Raw genomic sequence first — 19321 nt, 5'->3', positions numbered from 1 at the left:
CCAAAATTGAAATTTCGAAAAATTGAAAAATGAAAGAAAAACTGAAAAATCCCTAAACTGAAATGTCCAAAAACTGAGAAATAAAAAAATGGTTAAATTGGGAAATCGAACAATCAAAAAAGTGAAGTTAAAAAATCGAAACCTCAAAAAATTGAAAAATTGAAAAACCAATAAAACCTGAAAAATCAATTATTTGAAAAATCGACAAATGAAGAATTTGTAAAAGTCAAAAATTAAAAAATCGTAAAATTGAAGAGGAGAAAAATTGAAAATCGAGAAACTAAAAAATTGAGAAATTTAAAATCCAAAAATTGAATAATAAATACTCTGAAAAATCTCCAAACTAAAATTTCGAAAGACTGAGAATTCGAAAGTTGAAACAGCAAGAAATGATGTTCGAATCATAGCAGTTTGTCATTAATTTTTGATTTTTTTAAATTCAAACTGTTAATTTTTTCTTTAAACAACAAATTTCGTCTTCTTTCTGCTGCAACAAATTTTGGTAGGGAACTCAGCCTGATTTTAGTTGGCCATGCTTTCGATGGACTATAACTAATATCTGTAGAAATAAAAACGTTACAAAAATCACTAAAAACTCCGACACACGTTTTATTTTTTAAATTTTTTGTGCGTACAGTTTTATAGTAGATTCCACTAAAGCTCAAGTACACTGGGACAACGATTGCGCACTGTATAAAACTGAGAAATTACTAATATAGTAACTAATAAAACTAAAAACCCTGAACAGTTTTTAAACACTGCATACTAATTTACATGTTGAGCTGCAACGAGAGCAATAACAATCAGATCAGAAATTACTCTGCCTTCTCATTATCCTCTTTCTCAATATCGTCTTCCTTCTCCGCATCCTCCTCAATTTCATTCCAAGGCTGCACTTCAGCAGTCCCAAAGAAGAAAAATACTAGCCCACAAATACTGAGCACGATACCTCCTATCATGTAGATAATAGTAGCCGCCATCAACCCCATGTCCTGAAAACAACATCACCATTCAAACTGCAAAAAGCTCAAAGAAGATACAAAATCATTACATAGTGTTCATTCAAAGCTCCCGTGATCGTCGGCACGAAGATCCCCGTCATCATCCCGAAAAAGTTCATCATCCCGAAAACCGTTCCAGAAAAGTTCGGCGCCAGATCCTGCGGGTTAATCAGTTGGCTGACCACCACCGCGCCATTGAAAGCCTGATTAAGGATCAGTAGTACCAACACGCCGACATGGTGGCACCCAGCCGCTCTAATCAGGAACATGCAAGCCGCCGGTACGAAATGTGCTGCAAAGGGCGATTCGATGAAAACTCACCACCTTTCACATATTTACAAAAGATTATGAAGAACTTTCGGATTTTGGTTAAGCTCATCGTTCCTTTTTTCCTCATGTGGTCGCCCACGATTCCGAAGACCTGGCTGGCTAATAGTCTGGCGATGTAGGGAAGGGCGGCTAGGCCGGCAGACGCTTTCAGGTTGAAGCCTAAAGTCTCGGCTAGGTATTTCGGGCCGTAGGAGAGGATGAGGTTGAGACCCCACAGGTTGCCGAATTGGGCGATAGTGACGACCCAGAAGGGGATACTTGTGAAAATTTTCCTATAGGGAGGTACTTTCTAAAAATGTTATTTAGCTACCTTGTCAAAAATTTTAACTACCGTCACCTTTTTGGATGAAACGTGCCCCTCCTGTGACACTATAATATAAGCCTTCTCCCGTTTAGAAATCCAGGGATGCTTCTCTGGAGTATCCCTCACCAGTACCGCAAAAGCCACACAAAACAGAAGCATTACAAACACCAAGACGTAGAACCCCCAAGCCCAACCCCACAGCGCCGTAGCCCATCCTACCATATTGAAGGACACCAACGTTCCCATAGTGTTACCCATCATGGCTGCCAGGAATTTGCCTTTTTCTTTGGGAGGTGCCCACTTTGCTATGAGTACGTTGACGGCGGGATAAGCAACACCCTGTACAATGTGGGTTGACAAAAGTTGGGTCGATATTGGATGGAAGAATCACTTACTCCCAGCAAACCCACGACAAATCTGTTGGCGACTACTCCATAGACCCCTAGTTCGGCACACAGGGGGGTGAAAGCTGTGAGGATTGCGGAACCGAGGCTAGTCCAGAGTATGACGTGGAATGGACCGAGCATTTCGGAGAGGATTCCTCCGGGCATCACTGTGACGATGTAGCCGTAGAAGTAGGCCGTGAGGATGAAGCCCACTTCGTTTTCGTTCCATTGGTAGCGTGTTTCGTTCTATAAACCCAGAACATTTACCATCAACAATGGAAGTAATTCTGTTCTTGCTGTTGACATTTTTCGGAAGTACAGAATATTACGACGAGTTTGCGGCCAACTATGAAGATCAATGGGAAATATATGGCCAAAAATTAAAGAAAAACGCTTTTCCTTCAATTTTTCCCTGTGCAACGGAGAGTAATAATTCAAATAGTAAGCTCTCCAGTGAATCTTTTCAGTTTGAATCTCCCCTCTCAAATAATTCTCTTTCTTCTCAACCTCTCTGGCCTGAATTTGTTTCGTCTAAACCGCTAAAGTGCAAACAACCACCTGATTATATAACGCTACAGAAAGAAAATGATATGTTAAGAAAAAAAGTTACGTAGAATGTTAAAAATTAGCAACAAAAAATTAAGCCAGAAATTATACTTGCAAACAGTGTGTGATGCAAATTTAAGGAAAAATTTGGCAAATATATTAACAAAGGATCAAATTGAGGATCTAAAAGGGAAAAAATCAAAAAATGTCCAGAGCAAACAATCACTAAATTTTTGAAGCTTAAATTTGGATGTGGGACCAGTGGATATAACTTAATAAGAAACCATTTCCAGCTATTCGAACATTGAATTTTCATTTACAAAATTTAGAGTTTAAATCTGGTGGAATTAAAAAAAAATTAGCACAACACATTCAAAATTATTCGAAAGCTATCGGTGTTTTATTTTTGGTACTGTATGTAAATTGTTGAATTATATTGTAAGATTCGATTTGGAGATTTTTTTGCTGCTAACGCAGTCTGGCGAATGACTAATTTTATGTTTTATCGACGTTTCTCGATTTTATATCACAATTTTCGGTTTCTTTATTTCCTTTATTTTTTTGTTGTTTCTTTCGATTTACAATTCTTTATTTATTCAATTTTTCAAATTTTCAGGCTTTGATTTTACAATACATTTTTCATTTTTCACTTTTTCGAATTTTAAATTTTTCAAATTTTAATCTTTCGATTTTTCAAATTTTCGTTTCTTCAAATTTTCATGTTTGATTTTTACTTTTGACATTTTTCAAGTTTTCATTATATACTTTTTCGTTTTTTTTATTTTTGATTTTTTAATTTTACAGTTTCTTGACTTCTGCATTTTTCAATTTTTGGAGTTGCAATGTTTTAATTTTGCAATTTTTCAATATTACAGTTTCTCATTTTTTGATTTTTCACATTCTCTGTTTTTAATTTTTGTCATTTTCAATTTTTCGTTTCCTAAATTTTTCAAATTCTCGATTTTTAATTTTCATTTTCCCGATTTTTTTAATTTTCATTTTCTCGGTTTTATGTCACAAATTTTCATTTTTTCAATTCCTTTATTTTTTGTTGTTTCTTCCGATTTTTCAATTGTTCGTTTCTTCAATTTTTCGAATTTTCAGTTTCTCAATTTTCGTTTCCACAATTTTTCTTGTTCCCGATTTTTATTTTTCAATGTCGCGAATTTTTAACTTTTATTTTCTCGATTTATATCACAATTGTCCGTTTTTTCATTTCCGTTATCTTTTGTTGTTTCTTTCGATTTTACAATTTTTCGTTTGTTCAATTTTTCAAATTTTCAGGTTTTTTCAATTCTTCTTCAAAATTTCAAGTTTTTATTATACTTACACTTTTTCGTTTTTTTATTTTTGATTTTTCAATTTTACAGTTTGTCGACTTCCAATTTTTCAATATTACAATTTCTCATTTTCCCATTTTTCACATTCTCGATTTTTAATTTTTCCCTTTTTCAATTTTTTGTCCCCGAAATTTTTCAACTCCCCGATTGCATTTTCCTAATTTTTTATTTTTCATTTTCTCGATTTTATATCAAAATTTTTTGTTTTTTCATGTTCTTAATTTTTGTTGTATCTTTCGATTTTCCAATTTTCCGTTTATTCAAATTTTCAGGCCAATCGATTCCAATTCGTCGATTTTTCAATTTTAAAATTTTTCAGTTTGCAGTTTTTGGGTTTCCACCCCTTTTATACTTTCTGGATTTTCAATTTTTCATGAAACTTTAGATTTTTCAAATTTTCGATGTTTTAATTTTTCTTTTTTAAAATTCTTCAATTTTTTTTATTTCTCGATTTATCGATTTTTGGATTTCTCGGTTTTTCGATTTTCCAATTTTTCGATGTTTCGATTTTTCAGTTATCCGATTTTCCAATTTTTTTAAATTATTGGTGTTTCGATTTGTCGATATTTCAGTTTTTCGATTTTTAAGTTTTAAATTTTCGAATTTTTCTTTTTTGATTCTTTGATGTTTGGATTTCTCCATTTTTCAATTTTGCGATATTTCAATGTTTTTAATTTTAAATTTTGCAATTTCTGTATTTTTTGATTTTCCGATTTTTCAGTATTTCTATTTTCCAATTTTTCACATTTTGACGTTGCCAAATTTTCAGTTTTCCAATTTTTCAATTAATTTTTTTTTATTTTCCCGTTTCTCGAATTCGCAGTTTCGATTTTTCAGTTCTTCAATTCGATTTTTGAATTTTTCGGTTGGCTGATTTTTTAATTTCCCAATTTTGGATAATTGTTTCAGTTTTGGAATTTTTCAAGATTTCTATTTTTCGACTTTTCGATTTTTAATTTTTTGGATTTTCAGTTTTTCGTTTTTTAAACTTTAGATTTTTCAATTTTCGACTGTTTTATACGTATATATTTCGATTTCTGAATTTTTCGAGTTTTCAGTTCTTGTATATTTTAATTTTTCTTCTTTCCGGATTTTGTTTCTATTTTTCAATTTTTTGAGAATTCGATTTATCGAGATTCGGATGTTTCGATGTTTTGATTGTCTCAGTTTTTGAATTTTTCGATGTTTCGATTTTTCGATTTATCGGTTTTTCGTTTTCTTATTTTTCGGCTTTTCGATTTTTGAATTATCCGATTTTTCAAATTTCCAATTTTCTAAATTTTCGAGTTTTGACGTTTCTGAATTTTCAGTTTTCCGATTTCTCAATTAATCTATTTTTTGATTTGCCCATTTTCGGCTTGCCAAGGTTTCGATTTTTCAGTTTTTCAGTTCAATTTTTCAATTTTTCAGGCTCCAGATTTTTCAATTTTTCGATTCTTTAGGTTTGCAGTTTCTTCAAATTTTCATGTTTGATTTACACTTTTGACATTTTCAAGTTTTCATTATATACTTTTTCGTTTTTTTATTTTTGATTTTTTAATTTTGCAGTTTCTTGACTTCTGCATTTTTCAATTTTTGGAGTTGCAATTTTTTAATTTTGCAATTTTTCAATATTACAGTTTGTCATTTTTTGATTTTTCACATTCTCAGTTTTTAATTTTTGTCATTTTCAAGTTTTCGTTTCCTAAATTTTTTTTAATTTTCATTTTCTCGGTTTTTCGATTTTCCAATTTTTCGAAGTTTCGATTTTTCAGTTATCCGATTTTCCAATTTTTTGAAATTACTGGTGTTTCGATTTGTCGATTTTTCAGTTTTTCGATTTTTAAGTTTTAGATTTCCGAATTTTTCTTTTTTGATTCTTTGATGTTTGGATTTCTCCATTTTTCAATTTTGCGATATTTCAACGTTTTTAATTTTAGATTTTGCGATTTCTGGATTTTTTGATTTTCCAGTTCTTCAGTATTTCTATTTTCCAATTTTTCAAATTTTGACGTTGCCAAATTTTCAGTTTTCCAATTTTTCAATTAATTTTTTTTTTATTTTCCCGTTTCTCGAATTCGCAGTTTCAATTTTTCAGTTCTTCAATTCTTCGATTTTTGAATTTTTCGGTTGGCTAATTTTTTAATTTCTCAATTTTGGATATTTGTTTCAGTTTTGGGATTTTTCAGTATTTCTATTTTTCGACTTTTCGATTTTTTATTTTTTGGATTTTCAGTTTTTCGTTTTTTAAACTTTAGATTTTTCAATTTTCGACTGTTTTATATATATTTCGATTTCTGAATTTTTCGAGTTTTCAGTTCTTGTATATTTTAATTTTTCTTTTTTCCGGATTTTTTTTCTATTTTTCAATTTTTTGAGAATTCGATTTATCGAGATTCGGATGTTTCGATGTTTTGATTGTCTCAGTTTTTGAATTTTTCGGTGTTTCGATTTTTCGATTTATCGGTTTTTCGTTTTCTTATTTTTCGGTTTTTCGGTTTTTGAATTATCCGATTTTTCAATTTTCCAATTTTCTAAATTTTCAAGTTTTGACGTTTCTGAATTTTCAGTTTTCCGATTTCTCAATTAATCTATTTTTTGATTTTTCAGTTTTTCAGTTCAATTTTTCAAATTTTCAGGCTCCAGATTTTTCAATTTTTCGATTCTTTAGGTTTGCAGTTTCTTAAAATTTTCATGTTTGATTTACACTTTTGACAATTTTCAAGTTTTCATTATATACTTTTTTGTTTTTTTATTTTTGATTTTTTAATTTTACAGTTTCTTGACTTCTGCATTTTTCAATTTTTGGAGTTGCAATTTTTTAATTTTGCAATTTTTCAATATTACAGTTTGTCATTTTTTGATTTTTCACATTCTCAGTTTTTAATTTTTGTCATTTTCAATTTTTCGTTTCCTAAATTTTTTTTAATTTTCATTTTCTCGGTTTTATGTCACAAATTTTCATTTTTTCAATTGTTCGTTTCTTCAATTTTTCGAATTTTCAGTTTCTCAATTTTTCGTTTCCACAATTTTTCATGTTCCCGATTTTTATTTTTCAATGTCGCGAATTTTAACTTTTATTTTCTCGATTTATATCACAATTGTCCGTTTTTTCATTTTCGTTATTTTTTGTTGTTTCTTCCGATTTTACAATTTTCGTTTATTCAATTTTTCAAATTTTTAGGTTTTTTTCAATTTTTCTTCAAATTTTCAAGTTTTTATTGTACTTATACTTTTTCGTTTTTTTATTTTTGATTTTTCAATTTTACAGTTTGTCGACTTCCAATTTTTCAATATTACAATTTCTCATTTTCCCAGTTTTCACATTCTCGATTTTTAATTTTTCCCTTTTTCAATTTTTTGTCCCCGAAATTTTTCAACTCCCCGATTGCATTTTCCTGATTTTTTATTTTTCATTTTCTCGATTTTATATCAAAATTTTTTGTTTTTTCATGTTCTTAATTTTTGTTGTTTCTTTCGATTTTCCAATTTTCCGTTTATTCAAATTTTCAGGCCAATCGATTCCAATTCCTCGATTTTCCAATTTTTAAATTTTTCAGTTTGCAGTTTTTGGGTTTCCACCCCTTTTATACTTTTTGGATTTTCAATTTTTCATGAAACTTTAGATTTTTCAAATTTTCGATGTTTTAATTTTTCTTTTTTAAAATTTTTCAATTTTTTTTATTTCTCGATTTATCGAATTCAGATGTTTGGATGTTTTGATTGTTCAATTTCTCAACTTATCAATTTGTCAATTTTTTTCTATTTCTCGATATTTCGATTTTTGGATTTCTCGGTTTTTCGATTTTCCAATTTCTCGATGTTTCGATTTTTCAGTTATCCGATTTTCCAATTTTTTTAAATTACTGCAGTTTCGATTTGTCGATTTTTCAGTTTTTCGATTTTTAAGTTTTAGATTTTCGAATTTTTCTTTTTTGATTCTTTGATGATTTTCAGTATTTCTATTTTCCAATTTTTCAAATTTTGACGTTGCTAAATTTTCAGTTTTCTAATTTTTCAATTAATTTTTTTTTATTTTCCCGTTTCTCGAATTCGCAGTTTCGATTTTTCAGTTCTTCAATTCTTCTATTTTTGGATTTTTCGGTTGGCTGATTTCTTAATTTCTCAATTTCGGATATTTGTTTCAGTTTTGGGATTTTTCAGTATTTCTGTTTTTCGACTTTTCGATTTTTAATTTTTTGGATTTTCAGTTTTTCGTTTTTTAAACTTTAGATTTTTCAATTTTCGACTGTTTTATATATATTTCGATTTCTGAATTTTTCGAGTTTTCAGTTCTTGTATATTTTAATTTTTCTTTTTTCCGGATTTTGTTTCTATTTTTAAATTTTTTGAGAATTCGATTTATCGAGATTCGGATGTTTCGATGATTTGATTGTCTCAGTTTTTGAATTTTTCGATGTTTCGATTTTTCAATTTTTCAATTTTCTAAATTTTCGAGTTTTGACGTTTCTAAATTTTCAGTTTTCCGATTTCTCAATTAATTTATTTTTTGATTTGCCCATTTTCGACTTGCCAAGGTTTCGATTTTTCAGTTTTTCAGTTCAATTTTTCAGGCTCCAGATTTTTCAATTTTTCGATTCTTTAGGTTTGCAGTTTCTTCAAATTTTCATGTTTGATTTACACTTTTGACATTTTTCAAGTTTTCATTATATACTTTTTCGTTTTTTTATTTTTAATTTTTTAATTTTGCAGTTTCTTGACTTCTGCATTTTTCAATTTTTGGAGTTGCAATTTTTTAATTTTGCAATTTTTCAATATTACAGTTTGTCATTTTTTGATTTTTCACATTCTCAGTTTTTAATTTTTGTCATTTTCAATTTTTCGTTTCCTAAATTTTTTTTAATTTTCATTTTCTCGGTTTTATGTCACAAATTTTCATTTTTTCAATTGTTCGTTTCTTCAATTTTTCGAATTTTCAGTTTCTCAATTTTTCGTTTCCACAATTTTTCATGTTCCCGATTTTTATTTTTCAATGTCGCGAATTTTAACTTTTATTTTCTCGATTTATATCACAATTGTCCGTTTTTTCATTTTCGTTATTTTTTGTTGTTTCTTCCGATTTTACAATTTTCGTTTATTCAATTTTTCAAATTTTCAGGTTTTTTTCAATTTTTCTTCAAATTTTCAAGTTTTTATTATACTTACACTTTTTCGTTTTTTTATTTTTGATTTTTCAATTTTACAGTTTGTCGACTTCCAATTTTTCAATATTACAATTTCTCGTTTTCCCATTTTCCATATTCTCGATTTTTAATTTTTCCCTTTTTCAATTTTTTGTCCCCTAAATTTTTCAACTCCCCGATTTTTATTTTGCATTTTCCTGATTTTTTATTTTTCATTTTCTCGATTTTATATCAAAATTTTTTGTTTTTTCATGTTCTTAATTTTTGTTGTATCTTTCGATTTTCCAATTTTCCGTTTATTCAAATTTTCAGGCCAATCGATTCCAATTCGTCGATTTTTCAATTTTTAAATTTTTCAGTTTGCAGTTTTTGGGTTTCCACCCCTTTTACACTTTTTGGATTTTCAATTTTTCATGAAACTTTAGATTTTTCAAATTTTCGATGTTTTAATTTTTCTTTTTTAAAATTCTTCAATTTTTTTTATTTCTCGATTTATCGATTTTTGGATTTCTCGGTTTTTCGATTTTCCAATTTTTCGATGTTTCGATTTTTCAGTTATCCGAATTTCCAATTTTTTTTAATTACTGGTGTTTCGATTTGTCGATTTTTCAGTTTTTCGATTTTTAAGTTTTAGATATTCGAATTTTTCTTTTTTGATTCTTTGATGTTTGGATTTTTCCATTTTTCAATTTTGCGATATTTCAATGTTTTTAATTTCAGATTTTGCGATTTCTGGATTTTTTTAATTTCCAGTTCTTCAGTATTTCTATTTTCCAATTTTTCAAATTTTGACGTTGCTAAATTTTCAGTTTTCCAATTTTTCAATTAATTTTTTTTTTATTTTCCCGTTTCTCGAATTCGCAGTTTCGATTTTTCAGTTCTTCAATTCTTCGATTTTTGGATTTTTCGGTTGGCTAATTTTTTAATTTCTCAATTTTGGATATTTGTTTCAGTTTTGGGATTTTTCAGTATTTCTATTTTTCGACTTTTCGATTTTTTATTTTTTGGATTTTCAGTTTTTCGTTTTTTAAACTTTAGATTTTTCAATTTTCGACTGTTTTATATATATTTCGATTTCTGAATTTTTCGAGTTTTCAGTTCTTGTATATTTTAATTTTTCTTTTTTCCGGATTTTGTTTCTATTTTTCAATTTTTTGAGAATTCGATTTATCGAGATTCGGATGTTTCGATGTTTTGATTGTCTCAGTTTTTGAATTTTTGGATGTTTCGATTTTTCGATGTTTCGATTTTTCGATTTATCGGTTTTTCGTTTTCTTATTTTTCGGCTTTTCGATTTTTGAATTATCCGATTTTTAAATTTTCCAATTTTCTAAATTTTCAAGTTTTGACGTTACTGAATTTTCAGTTTTCCGATTTCTGAATTAATCTATTTTATGATTTGCCCATTTTCGACTTGCCAAGGTTTCGATTTTTCAGTTTTTCAGTTCAATTTTTCAGGCTCCAGATTTTTCAATTTTTCGATTCTTTAGGTTTGCAGTTTCTTCAAATTTTCATGTTTGATTTACACTTTTGACATTTTTCAAGTTTTCATTATATACTTTTTCGTTTTTTTATTTTTGATTTTTTAATTTTGCAGTTTCTTGACTTCTGCATTTTTCAATTTTTGGAGTTGCAATTTTTTAATTTTGCAATTTTTCAATATTACAGTTTGTCATTTTTTGATTTTTCACATTCTCAGTTTTTAATTTTTGTCATTTTCAATTTTTCGTTTCCTAAATTTTTTTTAATTTTCATTTTCTCGGTTTTATGTCACAAATTTTCATTTTTTCAATTGTTCGTTTCTTCAATTTTTCGAATTTTCAGTTTTTCAATTTTTCGTTTCCACAATTTTTCTTGTTCCCGATTTTTATTTTTCAATGTCGCGAATTTTTAACTTTTATTTTCTCGATTTATATCACAATTGTCAGTTTTTTCATTTCCGTTATTTTTTGTTGTTTCTTCCGATTTTACAATTTTTCGTTTATTCAATTTTTCAAATTTTCAGGTTTTTTTTAATTTTTCTTCAAATTTTCAAGTTTTTATTATACTTACACTTTTTCGCTTTTTTATTTTTGATTTTTCAATTTTACAGTTTGTCGACTTCCAATTTCTCATTTTCCCATTTTTCACATTCTCGATTTTTAATTTTTCCCTTTTTCAATTTTTTGTCCCCAAAATTTTTCAACTCCCCGATTTTTATTTTGCATTTTCCTGATTTTTTATTTTTCATTTTCTCGATTTTATATCAAATTTTTTTCTTTTTTAAAATTTTTCAATTTTCTTTATTTCTTGATGTATCGAATTCAGGTGTTTGGATATTTTGATTGTTCAATTTCAAAATTTATCAATTTCACAATTTTTTTCTATTTCTCGATGTTTCGATTTTTGGATTTCTCGGTTTTTCGATTTTCCAATTTTTCGATGTTTCGATTTTTCAGTTATCCGATTTTCCAATTTTTTTAATTACTGGTGTTTCGATTTGTCGATTTTTAAGTTTTGGATTTTCGAATTTTTCTTTTTTGATTCTTTGATGTTTGAATTTCTCCATTTTTCAATTTTGCGATATTTCATTGTTTTTAATTTCAGATTTTGCGATTTCTGGATTTTTTTAATTTCCAGTTCTTCAGTATTTCTATCTTCCAATTTTACAAATTTTGACGTTGCTAAATTTTCAGTTTTCCAATTTTTCAATTAATTTTTTTTTTATTTTCCCGTTTTTCGAATTCGCAGTTTCGATTTTTCAGTTCTTCAATTCTTCGATTTTTGGATTTTTCGGTTGGCTAATTTTTTAATTTCTCAATTTTGGATATTTGTTTCAGTTTTGGGATTTTTCAGTATTTCTATTTTTGGACTTTTCGATTTTTTATTTTTTGGATTTTCAGTTTTTCGTTTTTTAAACTTTAGATTTTTCAATTTTCGACTGTTTTATATATATTTCGATTTCTGAATTTTTCGAGTTTTCAGTTCTTGTATATTTTAATTTTTCTTTTTTCCGGATTTTTTTTCTATTTTTCAATTTTTTGAGAATTCGATTTATCGAGATTCGGATGTTTCGATGTTTTGATTGTCTCAGTTTTTGAATTTTTCGATGTTTCGATTTTTCGATTTATCGGTTTTTCGTTTTCTTATTTTTCGGCTTTTCGATTTTTGAATTATCCGATTTTTCAATTTTTCAATTTTCTAAATTTTCGAGTTTTGACGTTTCTAAATTTTCAGTTTTCCGATTTCTCAATTAATTTATTTTTTGATTTGCCCATTTTCGACTTGCCAAGGTTTAGATTTTTCAGTTTTTCAGTTCAATTTTTCAATTTTTCAGGCTCCAGATTTTTCAATTTTTCGATTCTTTAGGTTTGCAGTTTCTTCAAATTTTCATGTTTGATTTACACTTTTGACATTTTTCAAGTTTTCATTATATACTTTTTCGTTTTTTTATTTTTGATTTTTTAATTTTGCAGTTTCTTGACTTCTGCATTTTTCAATTTTTGGAGTTGCAATTTTTTAATTTTGCAATTTTTCAATATTACAGTTTGTCATTTTTTGATTTTTCACATTCTCAGTTTTTAATTTTTGTCATTTTCAAGTTTTCGTTTCCTAAATTTTTTTTAATTTTCATTTTCTCGGTTTTATGTCACAAATTTTCATTTTTTCGATTGTTCGTTTCTTCAATTTTTCGAATTTTCAGTTTCTCAATTTTTCGTTCCCACAATTTTTCATGTTCCCGATTTTTATTTTTCAATGTCGCGAAATTTTTAATTTTTATTTTCTCGATTTATATCACAATTGTCCGTTTTTTCATTTCCGTTATTTTTTGTTGTTTCTTCCAATTTTACAATTTTTCGTTTATTCAATTTTTAAATTTTCAGATTTTTTTCAATTTTTCTTCAAATTTTCAAGTTTTTATTATACTTACACTTTTTCGTTTTTTTATTTTTGATTTTTCAATTTTACAGTTTGTCAACTTCCAATTTTTCAATATTACAATTTCTCATTTTCCCATTTTTCACATTCTCGATTTTTAATTTATCCCTTTTTCAATTTTTTGTCCTCGAAATTTTTCAACTCCCCGATTGCATTTTCCTGATTTTTATTTTTCATTTTCTCGATTTTATATCAAAATTTTTGTTTTTTCATCTTCTTAATTTTTGTTGTTTCTTTCGATTTTCCAATTTTCCGTTTATTCAAATTTTCAGGCCAATCGATTCCAATTCGTCGATTTTTCAATTTTTAAATTTTCCAGTTTGCAGTTTTTGGGTTTCCACCCCTTTTATACTTTTTGGATTTTCAATTTTTCATGAAACTTTAGATTTTTCAAATTTTCGATGTTTTAATTTTTCTTTTTTAAAATTTTTCAATTTTTTTTATTTCTCGATTTATCGAATTCAGATGTTTGGATGTTTTGATTGTTCAATTTCTCAATTTATCAATTTGTCAATTTTTTTCTATTTCTCGATGTTTCGATTTTTGGATTTCTCGGTTTTTCGATTTTCCAATTTCTCGATGTTTCGATTTTTCAGTTATCCGATTTTCCAATTTTTTAAAATTACTGCTGTTTCGATTTGTCGATTTTTCAGTTTTTCGATTTTTAAGTTTTAGATTTTCGAATTTTTCTTTTTTGATTCTTTGATGATTTTCAGTATTTCTATTTTCCAATTTTTCAAATTTTGACGTTGCTAAATTTTCAGTTTTCTAATTTTTCAATTAATTTTTTTTTATTTTCCCGTTTCTCGAATTCGCAGTTTCGATTTTTCAGTTCTTCAATTCTTCGATTTTTGGATTTTTCGGTTGATTAATTTTTTAATTTCTCAATTTTGGATATTTGTTTCAGTTTTGGGAATTTTCAATATTTCTATTTTTCGACTTTTCGATTTTTTATTTTTTGGATTTTCAGTTTTTCGTTTTTTAAACTTTAGATTTTTCAATTTTCGACTGTTTTATATATATTTCGATTTCTGAATTTTTCGAGTTTTCAGTTCTTGTATATTTTAATTTTTCTTTTTTCCGGATTTTGTTTCTATTTTTCAATTTTTTGAGAATTCGATTTATCGAGAGTCGGATGTTTCGATGTTTTGATTGTCTCAGTTTTTGAATTTTTCGATGTTTCGATTTTTCGATTTATCGGTTTTTCGTTTTCTTTTTTTTTTTCGGCTTTTCGATTTTTGAATTATCCGATTTTTCAATTTTCCAATTTTCTAAATTTTCAAGTTTTGACGTTTCTAAATTTTCAGTTTTCCGATTTCTCAATTAATCTATTTTTTGATTTGCCCATTTTCGACTTGCCAAGGTTTCGAATTTTCAGTTTTTCAGTTCAATTTTTCAATTTTTCGGGCTCCAGATTTTTCAATTTTTCGATTCTTTAGGTTTCCAGTTTTTCGGCTTTTCGATTTCCTAATTTTTCAATTTTTTAATTTCCCAATTTTTGGATATTTCGTTCAATTTTGTGAGTTTTCTCAGTTTTTCGATTCTTCAATTTTTCATGTTCCCGATTTTTATTTTTCAATGTCGCGAATTTTTAACTTTTAATTTCTCGATTTATATCACAATTGTCCGTTTTTTCATTTCCGTTATTTTTTGTTTCTTCCGATTTTACAATTTTTCGTTTATTCAATTTTTCAAATTTTCAGGTTTTTTTCAATTTTTCTTCAAATTTTCAAGTTTTTATTATACTTACAATTTTTCATTTTTTTATTTTTGATTTTTCAATTTTACAGTTTGTCGACTTCCAATTTTTCAATATTACAATTTCTCATTTTCCCATTTTTCACATTCTCGATTTTTAATTTTTCCCTTTTTCAATTTTTTTCCCGCGAAATTTTTCAACTCCCCGATTTTTATTTTGCATTTTCCTGATTTTTTATTTTTCATTTTCTCGATTTTATATCAAAATTTTTTGTTTTTTCATGTTCTTAATTTTTGTTGTTTCTTTCGATTTTCCAATTTTCCGTTTATTCAAATTTTCAGGCCAATCAATTCCAATTCGTCGATTTTGTAATTTTTAAATTTTTCAGTTTGCAGTTTTTGGGTTTCCACCTCTTTTATACTTTTTAAATTTTCGATGTTTTAATTTTTCTTTTTTAAAATTTTTCAATTTTTTTTTATTTCTTGATGTATCGAATTCAGGTGTTTGGATATTTTGATTGTTCAATTTCTCGATTTATCAATTTCACAATTTTTTTCTATTTCTCGATGTTTCGATTTTTGGATTTCTCGGTTTTTCGATTTTCCAATTTCTCGATGTTTCGATTTTTCAGTTATCCGATTTTCCAATTTTTTTAAATTACTGGTGTTTCGATTTGTCGATTTTTCAGTTTTTCGATTTTTAAGTTTTGGATTTTCGAATTTTTCTTTTTTGATTCTTTGATGTTTGGATTTTTCCATTTTTCAATTTTGCGATATTTCAATGTTTTTAATTTCAGATTTTGCGATTTCTGGATTTTTTTAATTTCCAGTTCTTCAGTATTTCTATTTTCCAATTTTTCAAATTTTGACGTTGCTAAATTTCAGTTTTCCAATTTTTCAATTAATTTTTTTTTTTATTTTCCCGTTTTTCGAATTCGCGGTTTCGATTTTTCAGTTCTTCAATTCTTCGATTTTTGGATTTTTCGGTTGGCTAATTTTTTAATTTCTCAATTTTGGATATTTGTTTCAGTTTTGGGATTTTTCAGTATTTCTATTTTTCGATTTTTCGATTTTTTATTTTTTAGATTTTCAGTTTTTCGTTTTTTAAACTTTAGATTTTTCAATTTTCGACTGTTTTATATATATTTCGATTTCTGAATTTTTCGAGTTTTCAGTTCTTGTATATTTTAATTTTTCTTTTTTCCTGATTTTTTTTCTATTTTTCAATTTTTTGAGAATTCGATTTATCGAGATTCGGATGTTTCGATGTTTTGATTGTCTCAGTTTTTGAATTTTTCGATGTATCGATTTTTCGATTTATCGGTTTTTCGCTTTCTTATTTTTCGGCTTTTCGATTTTTGAATTATCCGATTTTTCAATTTTACAATTTTCTAAATTTTCAAGTTTTGACGTTTCTGAATTTTCAGTTTTCCGATTTCTCAATTAATCTATTTTTTGATTTGCCCATTTTCGACTTGCCAAGGTTTCGATTTTTCAGTTTTTCAGTTCAATTTTTCAATTTTTCAGGCTCCAGATTTTTCAATTTTTCGATTCTTTAGGTTTGCAGTTTCTTCAAATTTTCATGTTTGATTTACACTTTTGACATTTTTCAAGTTTTCATTATATACTTTTTCGTTTTTTTATTTTTGATTTTTTAATTTTACAGTTTCTTGACTTCTGCATTTTTCATTTTTTGGAGTTGCAATTTTTTAATTTTTTAATTTTTCAATATTACAGTTTCTCATTTTTTGATTTTTCACATTCTCAGTTTTTAATTTTTGTCATTTTCAATTTTTCGTTACCTAATTTTTTTTTAATTTTCATTTTCTCGGTTTTATGTCACAAATTTTCATTTTTTCAGTTGTTCGTTTCTTCAATTTTTCGAATTTTCAGTTTCTCAATTTTTCGTCTCCACAATTTTTCATGTTCCCGATTTTTATTTTTCAATGTCGCGAATTTTTAACTTTTATTTTCTCGATTTATATCACGATTGTCCGTTTTTTCATTTCCGTTATTTTTTGTTGTTTCTTCCAATTTTACAATTTTTCGTTTATTCAATTTTTCAAATTTTCAGGTTTTTTCAATTTTTCTTCAAATTTTCAAGTTTTTATTATACTTACACTTTTTCATTTTTTTATTTTTGATTTTTCAATTTTACAGTTTGTCGACTTCCAATTTTTCAATATTACAATTTCTCATTTTCCCATTTTTCACATTCTCGATTTTTAATTTTTCCCTTTTTCAATTTTTTGCCCCCGAAATTTTTCAACTCCCCGATTTTTATTTTGCATTTTCCTGATTTTTTATTTTTGACTGTTCAATTTCTCAATTTATCAATTTCTCAATTTTTTTCTATTTCTCGATGTTTCAATTTTTGGATTTCTCGGTTTTTCGATTTTCCAATTTTTCGATGTTTTGATTTTTCAGTTATCCGATTTTCCAATTTTTTTAAATTACTGGTGTTTCGATTTGTCGATTTTTAAGTTTTGGATTTTCGAATTCTTCTTTTTTGATTCTTTGATGTTTGGATTTCTCCATTTTTCAATTTTTGGATATTTCAATGTTTTTAATTTTAGATTTTGCGATTTGTGGAGTTTTTGATTTTCCAGATCTTCAGTATTTCTATTTTCCAATTTTTCAAATTTTTACGTTGCTAAATTTTCAGTTTTCCAATTTTTCAATTAATATTTTTTTTATTTTCCCGTTTCTCAAATTCGCAGTTTCGATTTTTTCAGTTCTTCAATTCTTCGATTTTTGGATTTTTCGGTTGGCTAATTTTTTAATTTCTCAATTTTGGATATTTGTTTCAGTTTTGGGATTTTTCAGTATTTCTATTTTTCGACTTTTCGATTTTTTATTTTTTGGATTTTCAGTTTTTCGTTTTTTAAACTTTAGATTTTTCAATTTTCGACTGTTTTATATATATTTCGATTTCTGAATTTTTCGAGTTTTCAGTTCTTGTATATTTTAATTTTTCTTTTTTCCAGATTTTTTTCTATTTTTCAATTTTTTGAGAATTCGATTTATCGAAATTCGGATGTTTCGATGTTTTGATTATCTCAGTTTTTGAATTTTTCGATGTTTCGATTTTTCGATTTATCGGTTTTTCTATTTTCCAATTTTCTAAATTTTCAAGTTTTGACGTTTCTGAATTTTCAGTTTTCCGATTTCCCAATTAATCTATTTTTTGATTTTTTTTTCGGCTTTTCGATTTTCCAATTTTTCAATTTTTTAATTTCCCAATTTTTGGATATTTCGTTCAATTTTGTGAGTTTTCTCAGTTTTTCGATTCTTCAATTTTTCAATTTTGAGATTTTTTAGTATTTCGACTTAAATGCAGTTGATTTGTTGGCAAGATACAGCGTTGCAAAGGAGTGGTAATGTTGCTGTCTTGTTTGTTTTTTTACTTCTGATAACGCTTTTCATGATAAACAGTGGACATGATATCGCTGCTATTAGTATAAGAAGGCAGGTGAATATCTAATCAAGTAGGTCCAGCGCCTACGGTTCCGTCTGTTTAGTTTTATTTGGACCAGCCTGTATATAAAGTACTCAATAACTTACTTAATTGATGTTCCTGATGTAATAAAAAAATATATTAATTTTTATGTTCCTCGGTATACCATAAGAACCACCCCCTTTTTTCGCATAGTTCGTTGTAATAACAATTATATATTATATTCTCCTTTAAATGTTTGTTTATTAAAATGCAATAGTCTTTGTAAAAAATGACTTGTTCGCCAGATCGTTTAACTATTTTAAAAATAATTTAAAGCTGTTATTGAGTTACTTGTTAAAGCACTAAATTGAGTTTCCCTCTCCAAGCTAAAAACAAAGCCGTTTGCAGAATTTCAATATCTCTATCTGTTCTCAAGACATTAGGCCGCGGAATTTTAGCTGACTCACTTTGTATACTATTTATAAATATAACACTAACCCTGAGGTCAACTATTGTCAGTCCCACATTAATCACATCATAGGGTAACTTTGATACCTCAGGTGTAGTTGTTCTGAACTTTTAAAAACACAAAAGTGTTCACTTACGATATCTTCTGACTTCACTTCGTTTGCCACTACTTCCACCTGTCCTTCTTTGCACGGGGGCGTAAAATTCCTGGCTTTCCTGTCGACCATTTTGATGATGCTGACCGACATGTTCGCCCTGAGCATGTAATTCGTGAAAGTGGTAAAAAAAATCATCACCGCGATCCAGAAGCGTATGGGAGGTGCCTCTAATTTGAAAAAAATGCTGGATATGTGGGACTCTAGCGTCCGAAAAGGCAACTTACTCATTGTTGTTTGTAAATTTGAAACCAACACCAAACTTGAACAATAAAAAGTAACTGTCACCAGTGCACAATATTTGTGAGTATTACGATTTTAACAACTGTGTTAGTTCTTGCGGTTGTGATTAAAGTGTGACGTTTGGTGCGTTATCGTTTCAAGCCTTATCCTTACTGTAAAATCGTCAGCTTTTATCAGTGTTTTTTCCCGGATGAATTATCTCATTGTGCTTACTGAACGAAGGTCTTGTGTTAGATAAAGAAAGCAAATGTTAAAACTGATCGGTGAAATTACTTATTTATTTTAGTATTCAGATCGGGGTGTCCAGAAAAACAATGCAATTTTATTAGTCAAAAATAATTAAGGTTAATTTGACAAATTTAAAAAAATT

General features: G+C 27.4%; 1 protein-coding gene across 1 annotated transcript; it reads right to left on the bottom strand.

Moving 5' to 3' along the window:
* Window positions 1-606: 606 nt before the first annotated feature.
* Window positions 607-19107, bottom strand: LOC135123239 (sialin-like). Its single transcript, XM_064047732.1, has 7 exons — window positions 18936-19107; window positions 18691-18878; window positions 2031-2267; window positions 1669-1974; window positions 1341-1620; window positions 1052-1293; window positions 607-992 (listed from the first exon to the last, which is right to left on the bottom strand). The coding sequence occupies exons 1-7, from the start codon at window positions 18937-18939 to the stop codon at window positions 816-818; spliced, it is 1434 nt and encodes a 477-aa protein (XP_063903802.1). The 5' UTR covers window positions 18940-19107; the 3' UTR covers window positions 607-815.
* Between the last annotated feature and the right edge of the window lie 214 nt (window positions 19108-19321).

The sequence above is a fragment of the Zophobas morio genome, unplaced genomic scaffold, assembly GCF_036711695.1.
Source record: "Zophobas morio isolate AGI-343-1 ecotype UQ-CSIRO unplaced genomic scaffold, CSIRO_AGI_Zmor_V1 ptg000006l, whole genome shotgun sequence".
In the NCBI taxonomy this organism is placed as follows: domain Eukaryota; kingdom Metazoa; phylum Arthropoda; class Insecta; order Coleoptera; family Tenebrionidae; genus Zophobas; species Zophobas morio.
The sequence above is the reverse complement of the archived record's forward strand: the minus strand, read 5'-3'. Positions and strand labels throughout refer to the sequence as shown.

Bases quoted from the DNA above. Each gene is read 5' to 3' on its own strand.
- LOC135123239 (XM_064047732.1), bottom strand. The intron at 1,621-1,668 runs GTGACGGTAGTT...TAACATTTTTAG, and splicing joins GGCACGTTTCATCCAAAAAG to AAAGTACCTCCCTATAGGAA. The intron at 1,294-1,340 runs GTAAATATGTGA...CGCCCTTTGCAG, and splicing joins AAAGTTCTTCATAATCTTTT to CACATTTCGTACCGGCGGCT.